This window comes from Podarcis raffonei, chromosome 1, assembly GCF_027172205.1.
Source record: "Podarcis raffonei isolate rPodRaf1 chromosome 1, rPodRaf1.pri, whole genome shotgun sequence".
In the NCBI taxonomy this organism is placed as follows: domain Eukaryota; kingdom Metazoa; phylum Chordata; class Lepidosauria; order Squamata; family Lacertidae; genus Podarcis; species Podarcis raffonei.
This window is the reverse complement of record NC_070602.1, coordinates 36,006,110-36,022,953: the sequence shown is the minus strand read 5'-3', so window position 1 is coordinate 36,022,953 and position 16,844 is coordinate 36,006,110. Positions and strand designations below refer to the sequence as shown.

General features: G+C 39.2%; 1 protein-coding gene across 2 annotated transcripts in view; it reads left to right on the top strand.

Moving 5' to 3' along the window:
* Nucleotides 1-16,844, top strand: part of SCFD1 (sec1 family domain containing 1) — a 39,691-nt gene that overhangs the window by 5,859 nt on the left and 16,988 nt on the right. For both annotated transcript variants that reach the window (XM_053381084.1, XM_053381074.1), the window contains 10 exons: nucleotides 843-965; nucleotides 1,246-1,333; nucleotides 2,204-2,293; nucleotides 3,619-3,674; nucleotides 6,566-6,651; nucleotides 7,062-7,161; nucleotides 11,796-11,935; nucleotides 12,709-12,799; nucleotides 13,693-13,766; nucleotides 14,899-14,980. In XM_053381084.1, the coding sequence (XP_053237059.1) occupies nucleotides 843-965; nucleotides 1,246-1,333; nucleotides 2,204-2,293; nucleotides 3,619-3,674; nucleotides 6,566-6,651; nucleotides 7,062-7,161; nucleotides 11,796-11,935; nucleotides 12,709-12,799; nucleotides 13,693-13,766; nucleotides 14,899-14,980 (930 nt within the window). The remainder of the gene's footprint in view (nucleotides 1-842; nucleotides 966-1,245; nucleotides 1,334-2,203; nucleotides 2,294-3,618; nucleotides 3,675-6,565; nucleotides 6,652-7,061; nucleotides 7,162-11,795; nucleotides 11,936-12,708; nucleotides 12,800-13,692; nucleotides 13,767-14,898; nucleotides 14,981-16,844) is intronic.

Genomic DNA, 16,844 nt, shown 5'->3' with positions numbered 1-16,844 from the left:
TCAGGTGTAACTCAAATCTCCTTTTCACATGGGGAAAAATCTTTCATTCTCTTTTACCCCAACCTCTGAGCATTATGACAATATGATTTTCACCTTTTGTAAAGACCGTGAGCCAAAATTGTTGCAACATTCTTAATTTGATTAAGGTTTTCAGGTGATTTGAATGTAACATTTCATAATCTGAGATATCTCTTGGAGTGATTTCTGGAACCATGCCCATGAAAATGATTCATTATGCCCCATTCCTGTAGATTTAATGTATATTATACAAGCTGAGGCAACAGATGGCATTAGTGGAATTATATATAATCAGGTTGCATACATTAATTTTTTCTCCCATCAAAGCCCATACAGGGCAGGCCACAACCTTTGTATTGGTGCAATTTAGGATTGCAGTTTTTAGTGAATGAATGTCCGGCATATCAATTTAACACTGCTGACACCTGCAGGACACATGCAGACACTGCAGAGGCTTTTAAACTCAAATCTCAGACTTTGTTCTTCTCAATAGATCTAATCCAGGACAGATGCAATAACACAATGTGCAGAAAAATGAACTAATCAATATATTCAAAATTTACCCAAATGAGCTCAGCAGAAAAGCTTCTTACTGGGGTCAAAACAGGCTAAATAAAGAAATGGCATATTCTGTTCATTTTTGGTTTGAAGTGTGGATACTTGGATAATATTAAATGGGTCTATTGTCTGTTATTGGCATGGGTTATGCTGCCTTATAGGAGATTAAATTTTAGAAGCACTACTGTATAGTAAAGGATTTCATGTTTAAAGTATACTTTTTATCAAAAAATTCTGGTGTTTTTAACATTCATTTTTTCTTTCAGGATCTTAGAAACCAGCTTTACGAATATTATTATTTAAATTTTATTTCTGCCATTTCAAGAAGTAAACTGGAAGATATTGCAAATGCTGCTCTGGGTGCCAGTGCAGTAGCACAAGTAGCTAAGGTAAAGTACATTACTCCAAGCATTCATATTGGAGTACCTGTTACTTTCAAAACTGATTCAACAAGTTTTTTGAAGTGTGGGGTTCTTAAGTTGGGAGTTCGCACAATTGGGTATTTCAATTTGTGCAGGTTGGAACTATTTTGCAAAGATAATACTGCTATTGCATATAAGCCCTTGTTATTCCTTAAATAAAAATAATGTTTTGATATATTACTGATTTAATATAAACTAATCATTTACATGTTATTCTTACTAACGATCCCTTTGTTTTGATGTATAGGTTTTTGACCAATATCTCAACTTCATTACTTTGGAAGATGATATGTTTTTATTATGCAATCAAAACAAGGAGCTTGTTTCGTATCGTGGTAGGTGGATTATTCTAAAACAGTTATTTTGTTAAGTGTCTAGCATTTTAAGAGAACATAATGGTGTATAATGTAATTTTGTATGTGCATGCAGACATTCTAATGCTGGTGACGGTGTGGAGTTTTGCTACTGATTTCATTTTCCATTATTCGCCTTGATTACTTGCCTACATTTATTATTGAGCTGTAATGGATTATTGAAGTTTATGAAAGTAAGCACATAAAGTGCTTTCTGCTGTTTAGACCGAGTAACTTATTTTTGTGTCATAGACCCAGGATGTATATCTTTACTATCAGGCAAGAAACATAAATGGAGGGTAGAATCCAACATGCAATCAGACTGCTGCTCATGCGACAAGGTTGCTGCTTCCTCTCATCACCCCTGCAGCCTCCTACGTGCCCCCCAAATTTGCTTCCTCTCCTTCATCCCTTTGGGGCAAATTTTGAGGGTGCACGCAAGGTTGCAGGGGGAAGAGATTAAGGTGATAACCTCTCACACAACAGACAGCATTGGATACACCCTGGAATTTTAAGATTGTTTTGGTCTGCTAGAATTTTCAGCTTTTAATCTAGAGTGAATGACACATAGGCTTAATTTATACAGTACAGTGGTATACCTTGGGTTACATACGCTTCAGGTTACAGTTCTAACCCAGAAATAGTGCTTCAGGTTAAGAACTTTGCCTCAGGATAAGAACAGAAAACAGGCTCCAGCAGCGCGGCAGCAGCAGGAGGCCCCATTAGCTAAAGTGGTGCTTCAGGTTAAGAACAGTTTCGGGTTAAGAACAGACCTCCGGAACAAATTAAGTACTTAACCCGAGGTACCACTGTAATCTGATTTTTTCACTCCTCTCCCTTTTGGTATTGCAGCCATCAACAGACCAGATATAACAGACACGGAAATGGAGACTGTAATGGATACAATTGTAGACAGCCTTTTCTGTTTTTTTGTTACACTTGGTAAGTGTGTTGGTTTCTTGAATATCATACCTCTGTAAGGAATGCTGTGAAACTCCCTCTACATTAGGTCATATGTAATTCGAAGGAGGTGGTTAGGATAAAGCGAGCCACCTCTTCCTCAAAAATGCCCAGTGCCCTGAATTGTTTTACTGAATTGAGCTCTATTCATGGTTACCAATTCCTAGAGTTTGCAAACCAGCTTCAAATGCTTTTATAAAGCAGAGTTTCAAAAAAGAATTTGAAGCTGGTTCATCATGCTTGGAATTAACATTGGCACACATACTATTTTGCACCATGAATAGTGGTGAAACATGAAGTGAGGGTGAATTCAGCTGGAAGAGAGGAGAAGAAAGCATAGGAATTGTACAGATCAATCGTTAAGTGAATTTGCTCATGCAGAAATTTTCACATTTTCAGGGACCTCCCCTTTGCCCTCAGCTTCCTGCCGCATTCAGCAGTATCCTCCAGACCTCTGGAGAGGCTTTTGGGAGCTGCTATGGAGAAATCATATTCTGCCCACCCACTTCCACTTGGATTTTGTGGATCCAACCCTATGGGTGTTGTATAGCAAAGTAATTGAGAAAAGGTTCTTCCTGTCCCACTGCTCCTCTCCCTGCACACCTCCCTGAATCTGCTACAGAGACTTGGGAGAACAGATTTGAGAGGGTTTGTGAGAAGTGGAAGTCCATGCGTTGGTGGAACAGTTCATTGGATACAACCCCATTTCTGCACTGGCTTGGACTTTGTAAAATAAGGACTTCTTCTGTAAATGTTGTCAGAAAAGAGAGTCCTAGACCGAGGACAGCAACAGTATGATATGATTTCATGTTATTCTCTTTGAACATTTAATAATTTGTAGGAATTAAAGATATTGATAGATATTAGATGTTCTTGATATATGAATTGTTTGAACTCAGAGCTTACAATTTACCCATCTGTATCTGGCTAAAGATTAAAAATTAAGAATTATTCAGGAAAAGCTTCCCTATTTAAGTTTGCATGTGCTGTTATGACAGTGATAATCTGTCACTCAAGCTGTGATGTTTCAGAATGTGGTTTCAAACAATTCAATTACTTAAATCTCCTGGAAGATATAACGTAGATATAAAGATATAAAGAAGATATAAAGTAAAAATTCCCTCTGAATAAGGGAATTTCTGAGCACTTTAAAAAGTTTTCATAAGCTTTGTTTAAATATTATTAACCCATATTTATTTAATAAAACTAACTTGGTAGCAGGCAATATAAAAGCCATTTATCCTAAAAGAAACGTGGTAGACTTTATAACAGCATTTTCCCCAAAATAAATTTTTATTTTTTAATAGGAGCTATTCCAATAATCCGATGTTCAAGAGGAACAGCAGCAGAAATGGTGGCAGTGGTGAGTTGTGAAATATTCCAACTGAATTATTTTTTGAAATATGTATGACAGGCATTATGAAGGGAGAATCACTGTTTAACTGAAAGCCGAACAGCAGACAGACAATTGTTTTTACCGAGCTATATCACAGAGGAGACAGAACGGTCAGTGTAACTTTACATTGTCATGGTAACTCCACTTGTGTGTACCAAGCTAAACAGACACAATCTAAGAATGTTTTTATCCACTGCAATTCTTAGGAAGACATGTGCAGTAGAATTTCTGGGTTTGGACATAGCATCAAGCTATGGTTTAGTGCTACATAAACCAGCCTTAGGCTTGTGCACTCTGTGCCCAATTTAAGAAGTATGCAAACTCTGGGCGTAATTATTTTCCCTCCCATTGGTTCCAGTGGGAGGGAATAGTTTTAAAAGGCCATATCAGGAAAATCTGCTCAACCAGCTCCTGCTAATGGTAAGCAAGCAGAGGTTAGGTTGATGTGGTGGTTTCTCTATCATTGAGTCTTCCACCACCTTTGACTATTTTCCGTGTCTTGGATTGTATGTTGTTCTTGGCTAGCTGCCTCTTAACTGGCCTGGGTATGCAGTGCCCCCTTGCTTCTAGGTGCATGTGTCTTATGTGTCTTTGATTACATCCTGACATGCACTCCTGTAGTCTAGGAAGGAAAGCTAGTGGTATATGAAAGTGTTGTCTAAATTGTATTGAGTTCTTTGTAAAATAGAGCTTCTTTATTGGTCCAGCATAACCCTATTCATGTGTACTTAGACACAAGGCCTATTCAGTTCAGCGGGACTTGCTTCCAGTTAAGTGTGCATAAGTTTGTGGGGTTAGTACTGAGCTTATGCTAGCTTGCAACAATAGTGGAATATTTTTAGAACAGTAATGCTTGGGAGGGGAGGAGATAGCTGTGATGTAAAGTGGAAAGGCCTGTTTGTCCCCTTTTAAAAAATGGCCCATATGTAATCTGGTGCCTCTCAAGGGCATGAACTGAGAACACAGTATATTTGTACATGAACTAGGGGTAGTGTACTTAAAAGATCACCTTATTCCTTATACCTGGTCTAATCTTTGCAATATACCACTCAGGCATGTCAGACTGTCCTCAACAGAAAGTAGTGTGGCACTCTTTATATAGAAAAAGCAATCTGGCACAGTCTGTACTGAGTTTCGGTGCCAACTTAAGACTTTGTTATTTCATCAAGCTTTCTTATGAAAAGATTTGGATCGCCTTAGTATTTGGATGGGAGATAATATCAGAATCCTGTGTACACTTCCAAGAGTTCCATGAAAGAATAAAGGCAGAATGTTGTTGTTGTTTAGTCGTTTAGTCGTGTCCGACTCTTCGTGACCCCATGGACCAGAGCACGCCAGGCACTTCTGTCTTCCACTGCCTCCAGATGAACCTAAATTGTTTTGGAGGGAGTGTATGAACACTCAGCCTTCAAACACAGTAACACATGAAAAAGAAAAGATTGCAGAATGGTGTAGCATTGCTGTGCAATAAAAGGGTAGTCTTCAGTGGAGGGGATTGATGTCTGTCATCAGTGACACCATAGGTGTCTATGCTGTTCACATAGTCATCACAATAAGTGATGTTAGCTAAGTGGTGTTAGCTAAGAAGTGTTAGCTAAGTGGGTCATCTAATGTAACCAATATCACAAAATTTTGATGGTTCATAGGAAAATGACATTTCTCTATGAGCATGCAGGAGCCCTTCAGTAAACATTGGGTTCAGTCCCATCCAAAGACAGGCAGGAATAATAAAATGAAAGAGTTTAGCAGCCACCCCTCATATTGGCTCCAGTTCCTTTCCCTGCCTTGCTTGGAATAGGTTAGTTTATCTCAGCCTGGGCATTCAAGATGCCTTCTGGGGGGAAAACAAGAAGAAATAAGATTAGCTGTGCAAAAGAAACAGTACAGGAAATCTTATGTCTGATTTTACCATAGTGACACATGCATTTATTATATCCTGTTTGTCTTGCTCCACCTTAGCAAAGCTTTCAACATCTATTGTAGTGGCTTATGAGATCCAACATATTCCTCACCTTTAAACATCACAGCTCAGCTCATTCCACCAGGACTTCAGCAGCATTTGCTGCTCACGCTGCTAATGGTTCTGTCTTGGAGATTTATAGCACAGTTACCTGGTTTATGATGAGTAGCTTGAGCACATCCCATTGTTTACTGAAGGGCTCTCATAGAGCACAAACCATTGAATAATGTGAATGCTGCTTTTGGGGGGACACATGAGACCTTCTGACCAATCCTTGTGGTTGAGTGGCATCCAGTTTTCTGTTTGACCTTGCCTTTTCAGTTGGCTCCTTTTTATATCGGCAATTTCTCCAACGTTTTAACCTGTCAGACATCCTCTTTGTGTCATGCCTTTTCATAGTTTTTTCTTCTTCTCCTGATTACGATTCTTCTTGAATTTCCTTTTAGTTTTGTCTGCCGGTTTTCACTTCCATAAGGTCTGCAACAATTTGGCAACAGGGCAGGAACTGGAGGCAGGATGTGAGGGCTGGCTGCTAAGCTTTTACTTTCATTACCTCACCCCTGTTTATGTCTGGGTAGTGGATCTTTAGTTAGTGTTTACTGAGCCCATTGTCTCCCTCACATTCCCAAAAGGAGCATTCACAGTAAGTTTAAAATGCTCCATTCTCAAGTTTTGGATCTTTCAGCTTTCCTTGATTATTGAGATATTTATACTCCACCTTTTCAATTCCAGAAGGTCATCTCAAGGTGGTTATCTCTCTACCATTATTTCATCATGGACCATTTTCTCATTATTTTCATCTTCGTCCTCATATAGGCTGTGGGGAAATCGACAGGTTCATTCTGTTATATTTAGCTATCTTTATGGATATATGAAAGCTCTGATAAATCTTTTTCAGAAACTAGATAAGAAACTCCGGGAGAACCTCAGAGATGCCAGAAACAGCCTTTTCACAGGTGACACACTTGGGGCTGGACAATTCAGGTATCAGCATCTACTTGTATTTTTCAGCAGCCTTTTTTAAACCCCTATATGTATTCGTGCTTTGCAGACTTGCAGCATGTCATTGCTTTTCATCTGATTAGCTTGAAGATTTAGCAATATTGGGATTTAAAATCCTAAGGCGAGAAAAACATTCTACATGATTTTAAAATGGGGGAACCCAGCCAGATGGGCAGGGTATAAATATATTATTATTATTATTATTATTTATTATTATTATCATCATCATCATCATCATCATCATCATCATCATCATTATTATATAGCATCAGATGGCAAAATGCTTCATATTTCGTAACTAGTCTGCAGAGTTTGGCTATGAATTTGGCCACGGAAATATTCCAAATATGTGATGGTTTGTTTCAGGTTATTAACTTAATGTTTTTATTTAGTTTCCAGAGACCTCTCTTAGTACTTGTTGACAGAAACATCGATTTGGCAACTCCTCTACACCATACTTGGACCTACCAAGCCTTAGTGCACGATGTACTGGTAAGAAACTTGTTTTTTGTGACTATATATTCTTCGTTTATTATTATTACCAGCTTAATAATGTAAAACTTTGGTTCAGTGCTTGCCTTAAGACAGGAATGGGGAAATTGTTTTTCTCCAGATTGCATTGGATGACAACTCCCATCATCCCTGACCATCAGTTATGCTAGCTAGTACTGATGGGAGTTTGAGAAACAACATCCATAGAGCCACAGATTCCCCATCCATGCCTTAAGAACATGGCTGCTAAAACTGCCTAAAACCCATTTCTTTCCACATAAAGGAAAACAGAAATCCTTACATGTGCAAAACAGCTATTAGTTTGAACCATAATTTCCCTCCCATTATAACTGTTGATGAATGTAATTTGAGGCTGTGGTCTGCTGTAGTACAAATTTGGTTACTACCTAACTGTCACATAATGACAGTTGTGCTGTCAAATTCCTCAAATTTTGGCTGGACTTCGTAACCATTCATTATTTCTAGTAGTCAGTGAGATTGGTTTTTCACTTGCTGCTCTACAAGTACATTGCTTTTGTACTTGCTTTCTGGTGAGGTGGATTTTATATGCGTTGGTTACCATATTTGTAGACTACTGAACTTGTGTGATGTGCATAGTGGATGCAGTAATAACAGTGAGATGAGATGAGAGCTAATAAACTGGATGAGAGCTAATAAACTGAAGCTCAATCTGGATAAGACTGAGGCACTGTTAATGGGTGGTTCCTTTAGGCCAGACAGGAAGGTGGCCTGTACTCGATGAGGTTACAGTATCTCTGAAGAAGAGGGAATGTGCCTTGTGGATACGTCTCAATCCATTGCTGTTGCTTGAGGCTCAGGTGGCCTAGGTGGTCCAGAGTGCATTCCAACAGCTTTGGCTGGTAGCCTAGCTGTGCCCCTGTTTGGACAGAGATAGCTTAACTTCTGTTGGCTATGCTCTGGTAACCTCTAGGTTAGATTTTTGCAACGCATATGTCGGGCTACTTCTGAAGATGGTTCGGAAACTTCAGCTGCTGCAGAATTCAGCGGCCAGGGCGAGACAGTTTGAGCATAAAACACCAATCCTGGCCTGACTTCAGTGGCTGCCAATTAATTTTCCGGGCCCAACTCAAAGTGCTGGTTTTGACCTGTAAAGCCTTAAACGGCTTGGGACCACAATAACTTAATAATTCCTCTCCCCATATGGACCTACCCGAACCTGCAATCATCATCTTAGGCCTTTCTTAGTGTGCCTCCTCTGCAAGAGGTCTGGAGGGGAGGTAACACAAGAATTGGCCTTTTCAGTGGTGGCTTCCCATTTGTGGAATGCTCTCCTAGAAGGCTCGCCTGGTGCCTTTGTTACATATCTATAGGAACCATTCCTCATTTTCCAGGCCTTTGGCTAATTAAAAAATCTATGGTCTTTTAAACTGTTTTTTCTATGTTATGTGTTTTTGAGTTTTTATATTGTAAACAGCCCTGTGATCCTTAGAGGAAGGGAGGTATAGAAATTTAAATAAAATATAGCCAATAAATAAAATATAGCCAATACTTAGGATCATTTTTACCTGTTGTAACAAAAGCTTTTAGTTTACTGTTTGAATGTTTCATGAAGTTTGCACATATCTTCAGAATAATATTTAGTACTGTTTTATAATTCCTATTCAGTTCATAACACAACTATCAACATTAAACATTAAAATATTATTCATCACCACAAGATGGTGTAGATGTTCCATATTAAGAAACTCAAAGAATAACAAGACAGTCTTGTGGTTATAAGTTGCTGTTTTTTAACTAGGAAAAGAAAACTAAAGAATTATGGATAGCTGTTAACCAGAGCTGATATAGCCCCGTTAGACTATTTTAGGCCTCTACATCTACATGTAACTTTATGCATCTGAAGGAGACTAGAGTCCACTTACATAAATTATGCCATAATAAATTTATCAGTCTTTTAAGACTTGACAACTCCCCATGCTACCAATCTGGGCATATTAACTTTCTTTTTGAAAAATCCTTCATTTTTGTTTATGAACCCAAACCAGAGATTCCCAAACTGTGGTCCATGGACCACTAGTGGTCTGCGAGCTTTATTCAGGTGGTCCATGGTATGTTTGTGCATTTGTGATTGAAGACAGCCATATGCATCACATTAAACATTCATATTGATTTTTAATTGTATATTTGCTGCTACTTTTAATTTATAATATTTTGATTTGTATGGTATTCAAATTGTAATACAATAAAATATGGGTGGAATTCAACAGCATGTTATTACAACGCTCCATCTGCACAGACACTCATTATAGTCTTGCCTATGGAGAATACTGATCACATATCTTAATAAAAATAAACTCTTTCAAGAAAGTGTATATTATGTCTTAAAGCAGGTGGGGGTTCTGAAATATGAAATTGTTTTTAGGATACAGTTACCTTTGAAATTCAAATAATAACCACTTCTTAAAAGCATATTTCTGGGAAACATTTTAAATAGAGTTTATAGATGTTTTTCTAACATTTCTGACATACAAGTTGAATTTCAGAATTAATACTTCATAAAGCTAGTATAATTTATTTAGGGGCATTTTATCCCTTTTATAGAATTTTTATTTTTGTAATGGGAAAAAGTTACATAAGTTTTTTCTTCTTTATGTAAATCAATGTTCATTTTTCTCTTGGCTGATGCACTCAAGGGAGATTGTGGCATGCTGAACCAAATGCCATTCCAGCTACATATTTATAGCAATTCATCTGTTTAGGTAATAACTGTACCATTGCTGCTTATAAACAGGTTGATCTGTGGAGAATTGCATTGCTCTTTTCATTGGGAGTCAGAAAGTTGTGTTCTGTGAAAGTACAGAAAATATTTTTCTTCTCCTGAGTGGGGTAGACATTTCCCCATAATTCATATTAATATCTTTCAGTTCTTTACTAGAGGAGTCAAGCAAAGCAAAGACTAGGCTTGGTGCTCTCCTACCCAACTCTTTTCTCTCTTTTTCTCCCCACCCCTCCCATGGCAGTATCGGTCTGTTAGATCCTCTTTCTGTTCTTATGAACTGAGTAGTCCATGGGACATCTTCATCTCTCCCATTTCATCCGTACCACCTGAAGCGTTGGAGTCTGTTCTTCCTACACCAATGCAAAAGTTTTACCATATTTTTGGTTGGGAAAATAGATATGAATGGAGCTGAAGTATAATAATGCCAGTCAGTATAAGGAGAAAATGCTTGGAAAATTGCAGTATCCTTCCATTTGCTGTTGAATTAAAGCCATTGAAGAGCCAAATTTGGTTTCTAGGTTGCTCACTGGGGCAAGACTATTTGAGCATATAATGCCAGTCCTGGTTTGGCTGCCACTTAGTTTCCAGAGCCAATTCAAAGTGCTGGTTTTGACCTATAACGAGTTAAATGACTCAGGACCACATTACCTGAAGCTATGGCAACATGAGAATGGACCTTCTCTGTAGTGGCATGTTTTCTCCTGCTCTGGAGAGTAAGATTCAAACCAATGGCTTCAAGTTAGGAGCCATTCCGACTAAACAACAGATAAAACTTTCTGACAGTAAGAGCTGTTTGAAAGTGGAACGGTCTCCCTCAGGAGGTTGTGGACTCTCCTTTCTTGGAGGTTTTTAAGCAAAGGTTGGATGGCCATAGATGCTTTAGTTGTGATTTATGCATTGCATGGAGTTAAACTAGATGACCCTTGGTGTTCCTTCCAGCTCTACAATTCTATGCTATTATTTGAACACAATCATATGCCAGTGTGAAATACTTATTATAGTTGTGTGTAGTGCTTAATATAATGTGTGACTCTTCCATTTTGACTTTTTGCTAGGCAGAGAAAAAGAACAGTAAGGACAGTTACTAACTTTTAGCCATCTTTTTTAAAGTAAGAAACAATTACAGAGAGTTGCACTGGTAGCTGCAGCTTCTAGGCGGGAGATGCCATTTTTAATTCTCCAAACACCAACTGTGTGAGGAAATGTGGGGTGTAAATGCATTGAATAATAATAATAATCCAGAGGTGCCTTTCATTTGTGTTGCCTGAAATGGTTCCAGGAATGAGAGGAGATAGATATGGGCAAAATTAAAGAACTCCCTTTGTCTCTGTTTTCTCTATCCCATCTCCAAGCTGTTCTTCATACAATGCAGACTCCAGTTCAGAGGATGAGAGGGTAATCCACAGCAAGGAAAAAAGAGAACCTTATTTTATCTCACTTTCAATGTATATTTTCTTCCATCCCCACCCTTCCCATTTCCCAGGTTGTCTTGGATTGCCTGGGCATTCTCAGAACAAAAGAGGAAGGAGGCAAATTAAAAAGCGTCTGAATGTTTTGCAGAAACATAGCCAAATAATGTTTTGTAATATTCAGAAGTTGCAACAGTTGCCCAATGGAAAAAGCCAATATTAATAATAATATCTATTCTTAAGCTTTTGTACAAAGAGTAGACTACAAGTAAACTAGCACAATTTGAGGCAGCGTTCAAAATGTCATATTTAATAGAAAGAATATGAGATTTCATTTGCTCTGCATATTCAGAATCACATTCAACAGTTGCCCTTTTTAAAATCCCATTTAGAATTAGGAATATTCTGCTTTCCATTGTGGGGCAGCAGGCAAAAATGTTTAATCCATATAATTTTCTTTAAAGGATTTTCATTTGAACAGAGTTGTTTTGGAAGAGTCCTCAGGAATGGAAAATTCCCCAGCAGGTGCTAGACCAAAGAAAAAAAATAAAAAGTCATATGATTTAACTGCAGCTGATAAATTTTGGCAGAAGCATAAAGGAAGGTAAGCTGGATATTTTAAATTAACTACTTCTGCTTCAAGGTCTATTACTAACTAGGGGCTTTGCCCCTGCTCACTCCACTTACCAATCTCTCCGCCATTCCCCACCACATCAAACCCCTTCCCACCTCATGCCACTACGGAGGTCACTGTTCACCTTCCTAACCCCATTTCCAAAGCCACATCTCTCTTCTTCAGGCTTGCTTTGCACTCATTTTCACCTTCACCCCAACTTCCTTTCGTTCAACTCTCCTTGAATACAAATAATAGATTGGTATTTGCTTGTTAATAAAATATCTTCTAAATTACTACATTGAATCTAGAACGTCATGTCGAAGACAACACAGGGTACGAGAAGTGAAATACATAATTGTGGGAAGTTACTATGAAATGTTTGAAGGCTTCATATTGTTTATCTCTCTCACATGAAGCAGCTGAGGAATAGAAGAATAAGAGGTTTAAAACAGCCAATTTTCAGTGTCCTTCTTGCTGGACTCCTCAAACAATGGTAGATGTTAGGCAGAGGGACACTGAGAAGAAAATTGAGGTTTGAGTAAAGCAGGGATGGAGAGACAGTGAGGGTTAGTTTAAAAAAAACAGTTTTAACAAGGAGAAAAGAGAAGGGTACTGAGTTACTGTGTGCAGCCCCAGGTGTGTTTGCGATGAAGGGTTGGTGGGCTGAATGAAAGTGAATAAAGGCCTATGGAAGCAAGGTTTTTTACAGACTGTGTTAATTTAAAGTGTTAATTTAAACAGTGCCTACATAATCTCTTTAGCCCTTTCCCAGAGGTAGCCGAGTCGGTTCAGCAAGAGCTAGAAACTTACAGAGCTCAGGAAGATGAAGTCAAGAGGCTTAAAAGTATAATGGTAAGATTTGCTCATATCTAACTTAAAATATTATTCTTGGAATTTATACAGTGCTTTAAAATGTTGACATTCAAGAAATGTACTGGGTGTTTCCAGGAAGTAAATGCACAGGAAGGGGGAGTTGGGAGGATTTGAGAGGCAATGCAACACAGCCCTATTAGGACTGGAGTTTAAACCTCTAACAAGGTTGCACTTTTAAGAGATGCATGGAAAACAACTCCTGCAACCAAGCTTGTGCCAGATGTATTGCTCTGCTTTCATTTGGACCACATCAGCGGGGCTGGGGGGGGGGTCATCTCATCTGGGCAGCCCAGGACCTCCATACACACTGTCCAGGCTTGTACCCCAAAGAAATCCCTTCGGTGCTGGAGGAGACAGGAGGCAGCAGTTACATGTTACTGGTCTCTGCAGCCCCCCAGCAGGTGCTGGTATTCTCCAGTGGTTTGACTTCATCCCTGGAGGCACACTGTATCTTTTGATGCAGACAGCTGCCAACAACACTAGGAAAGCAGTGAACAATATCTCTATATTTTGAGGTAATTTTAAGGTCTGGCAGAGGGCTTGTTGGAAGTCTGCATTCACCCATTGTGTTGGTAATCATATTTTAGGGAGCCATTCACAGAAGAGACTTGAAAATGTTTCAGTATTTTCAATCCTTTTTTGTGATTTTTGTGAACTGCTTTGAAATTATTTTTCCAGTTAAGTGATATATAAATTCTATGAAACAAATATATAAACCAGTAGACCTAGATTTATCTTTCTTCAAAACCTGTGTAAAATTGAATTGTGGTTCTTCTGTTATAAAGTTCAATATTTCAACTGGATTTTCACCATATTTTTGTTCTTCAAGTATATATGGTGGTTGTTTTTTTTGAAATTATTTTTCTTCCCAGGGACTAGAAGGTGAAGATGAAGGAGCAATAAGTATGCTTTCTGATAACACAGCTAAGCTAACTTCAGCTGTTAGGTAAGCAATATTACTGAAGCATTCTTAAGTGCTTGCAAAAGACTTGTCATTTAATTGGTTTTCTTTCTTATTCAGTTTTAAGGATACTTGACTGACTCTCCAGAGTATGTTCCATAGTAGAAGCATAACACTGTGACACACTAGTGTAGCCCAATGATATAAGATAACATGGGTGCCAAATTATAGGCTGGGAAGATTAGGAAGTCTGATTATTGAAATCATACCACTGCAGATTACATCTTGTAACATTTGCTGAGGGGCAGAGAAATAGGATTTACATATCCAGTATCCTGATCCTGTGCTAGAGCTGGGTGATATTTCGATTCTTTGTCTGAAACTGGTACGAAGTTCAGATTGTGATATCGGTTTCAGACTTTTTGAGGCTGCCATGCATCGCAGCTCCCTGGCCACTGCCAGCACAGCGCATTTCACTCCCATCTGTCTGCCTGCCTGCCTGCGCTGTGCTGGCAGTGGCCAGGGAGCCTCAATGTATGGCCCGCTGAAATTGCCTGTTCTGCCTGCCTGCCTGCCTGCCTGCCTGTGTGTTTGCCTTCACCCAAGCAAGCTTCCATATCTCTTCTCTGGTGGTACTGTTATTGTTGGCTTGCTTCCCAAGTGACCAAAGGCCTCAGATATCACAGGTGCGTGTTTATAGGTGGAGACTCCTAGAGGCATTTAAAACTTTTCAGTGGCTGGTGATTCCAGTCAAGTTCCTCCCCACCCACTGTCCCCAAGTCACATACTTGGGAACTCTTATCACAGAGCCAGTGAGTAGAGCAAGTTAGGGCCTAAGGCAGCCTTTCCCAGCCTGGTTCCCCCTGACATTTTGGACTACAATTCTGCCCTTCGTGATGTCATGTCGGCTGAGGTTGATGGGAGTTCTCATCCAAAACATCTGTAGAATACCAGGCTGGAAAAGGCTGGTGGTCTAAAGTGTGTCTTGGCACAGAGAACCTAAACTTGTTTTGGATATCCATTTCCTGTATCTCAGAAGCTGCTGATTTGAGCGTACTACTGTCTCTCAAAAGTATTATCTTGTTCCCTCATATGTATATCGTATTTTGGGTTGCTAAATATGGAGTTGAATTGGACTACATAGTGCGGACAGTTAGTTTGTATGTAATTTCTTCAGCTCTCTTCCAGAGCTTCTAGAAAAGAAGAGGCTCATAGATCTTCATACAAATGTGGCAACAGCTGTTCTGGAACACATAAAGGTATGGAAAATAGAGTTATTTGAAGCTCATTAATCATGAAGCTTTCTAACATACTAAATATTCTGAAATCAGTGTTCTTCTGTAAAACATTTGCAATAACTTCATTTTTAGAAGAAGGAACAAGTAAGTTAACAGCAAAAAGAACAAGAAAGATACTATCTATCACAATCAAATTAAAATCCCAGACAAAAATTAACATTTTTGCAGAGCGCTTAAGTGAACCACTGAAATGATCTGCTATGCTTCCTTTGGGGAAGGGGCTATCCCTATAGTTGTGGTTCTGCCACTGATGAAGCCTTATTATGAGCAAGGGAAGGAAACTGGGAGAGCAGAGATTTTTGATGGGAAGAGAGACAGTAGATAAGAGCTGTTATAGTGAACAATTGCTTGAGCTGGATTCATCCTAAGTGCCTTGAGTGAGGAGTGTAATTCTGCTTGTATGTACTTGTCAGTATCAAGTATTGCAGTCTACATGGATAGGCAATGATGTTCCACTTCCTCGCTGTGCAAACTTAACCATAGTTGTCTGTGTCATGGAGGGAGTCGGCTCCCCAATTCCTCCCTCCAGGCTACTCATCAATTACACGCAGGCACTGAGCGGGTTACCAGGCTTTATTGGCTTCTTCCTTGGCAAAAGTTACAGGGCATCAAACAACAAATCTAATAAACAGCATGTTCTCTCCTGCCCCCGGCAGGTTAACTTAATGATTTATAGGGGCTGGGGGATGCAGGCAACCAGCCAGCCCCATCACATGCTCCCACTTTGGGCGACTAATTGTTACCACCTGCCTAAGGGGCCCCACCCAGCAGTACTTGCTCGTAGGATCACCACTTCATGACATTCTGAATCATTAGCAGCTACTACCACCACCTTCAACATTTTTGAGAACTGGTGCAGTTTGGCAGCCAATAGCATAAGTCGTAGACTAATGCAAATTTCCTATCAGCCACAAACACTCTACATGACCTTAGGCAAAGTACTATCGCTCATCTTCAATCTAGAGCTAAAAATATGAGTACAGTCATACCTTGGGTTACAGATGCTTCAGGTTGTGCGTTTTCGGATTGCGAACTGCACCGAACCCGGAAGTACTGGAACAGGTTACTTCCGGTTTTCGGTGCATACGCAGAAGCGCCGAATTGCAACCCGTGCATGCACAGACACAGCGCCGCAGGTTGCGGATGTTGGGAGTTGCGAACGTGCCTCCTGCACAGATCACGTTCGCAACCCGAGCGTCCACTGTACTGTTTTCTCAGGACTCTGAAGGGATACATTAGTTCCATTTTGGAATCCTGGTTCTATTATTTAAAGCAGGGGTCATTCTTCAGGTGGAAAAACATAGCCAGTTTTAAAGTTCTAGCTTTCATTTTTTAATAGAGAATATCATTGTGTTGTCAATTTATAGGCTACATTTTTGGAATGTACAGTGTTAACAAAAATTGAAACAGCTACAGCATCTCATGTTTGATAAAAATGAATAAGAAACTTATTTTTATCTTATTCAGAAATGATCTTAGACACAAGCTGGTATTCTGCCAGATCATATTCTCATCTTACGAACAAAAAAAGAGAGGAAAAGGTTTAAGCAGAAGGCCATGCCTGTATATCATGCTGCTATTAAGAGAACAACTACAGTATCAGAAATAGCTAACCCAAGCAATTTTTATCCACTGCTTTCCTTTTAAAAAGCTTATTGGTTCCTGAGAATAACTTCACAAAGAATAATTTACGTCGGTTGAATTTTGAAAATTTGTGATCACCAGCTGCCCAATCTATGTAACCCAAAACAATACCATGGATTAATACCCACCTTCAGCAATGCACCTAATTAGTGTAATTTTATTTGAAAGATATTTTTATTAT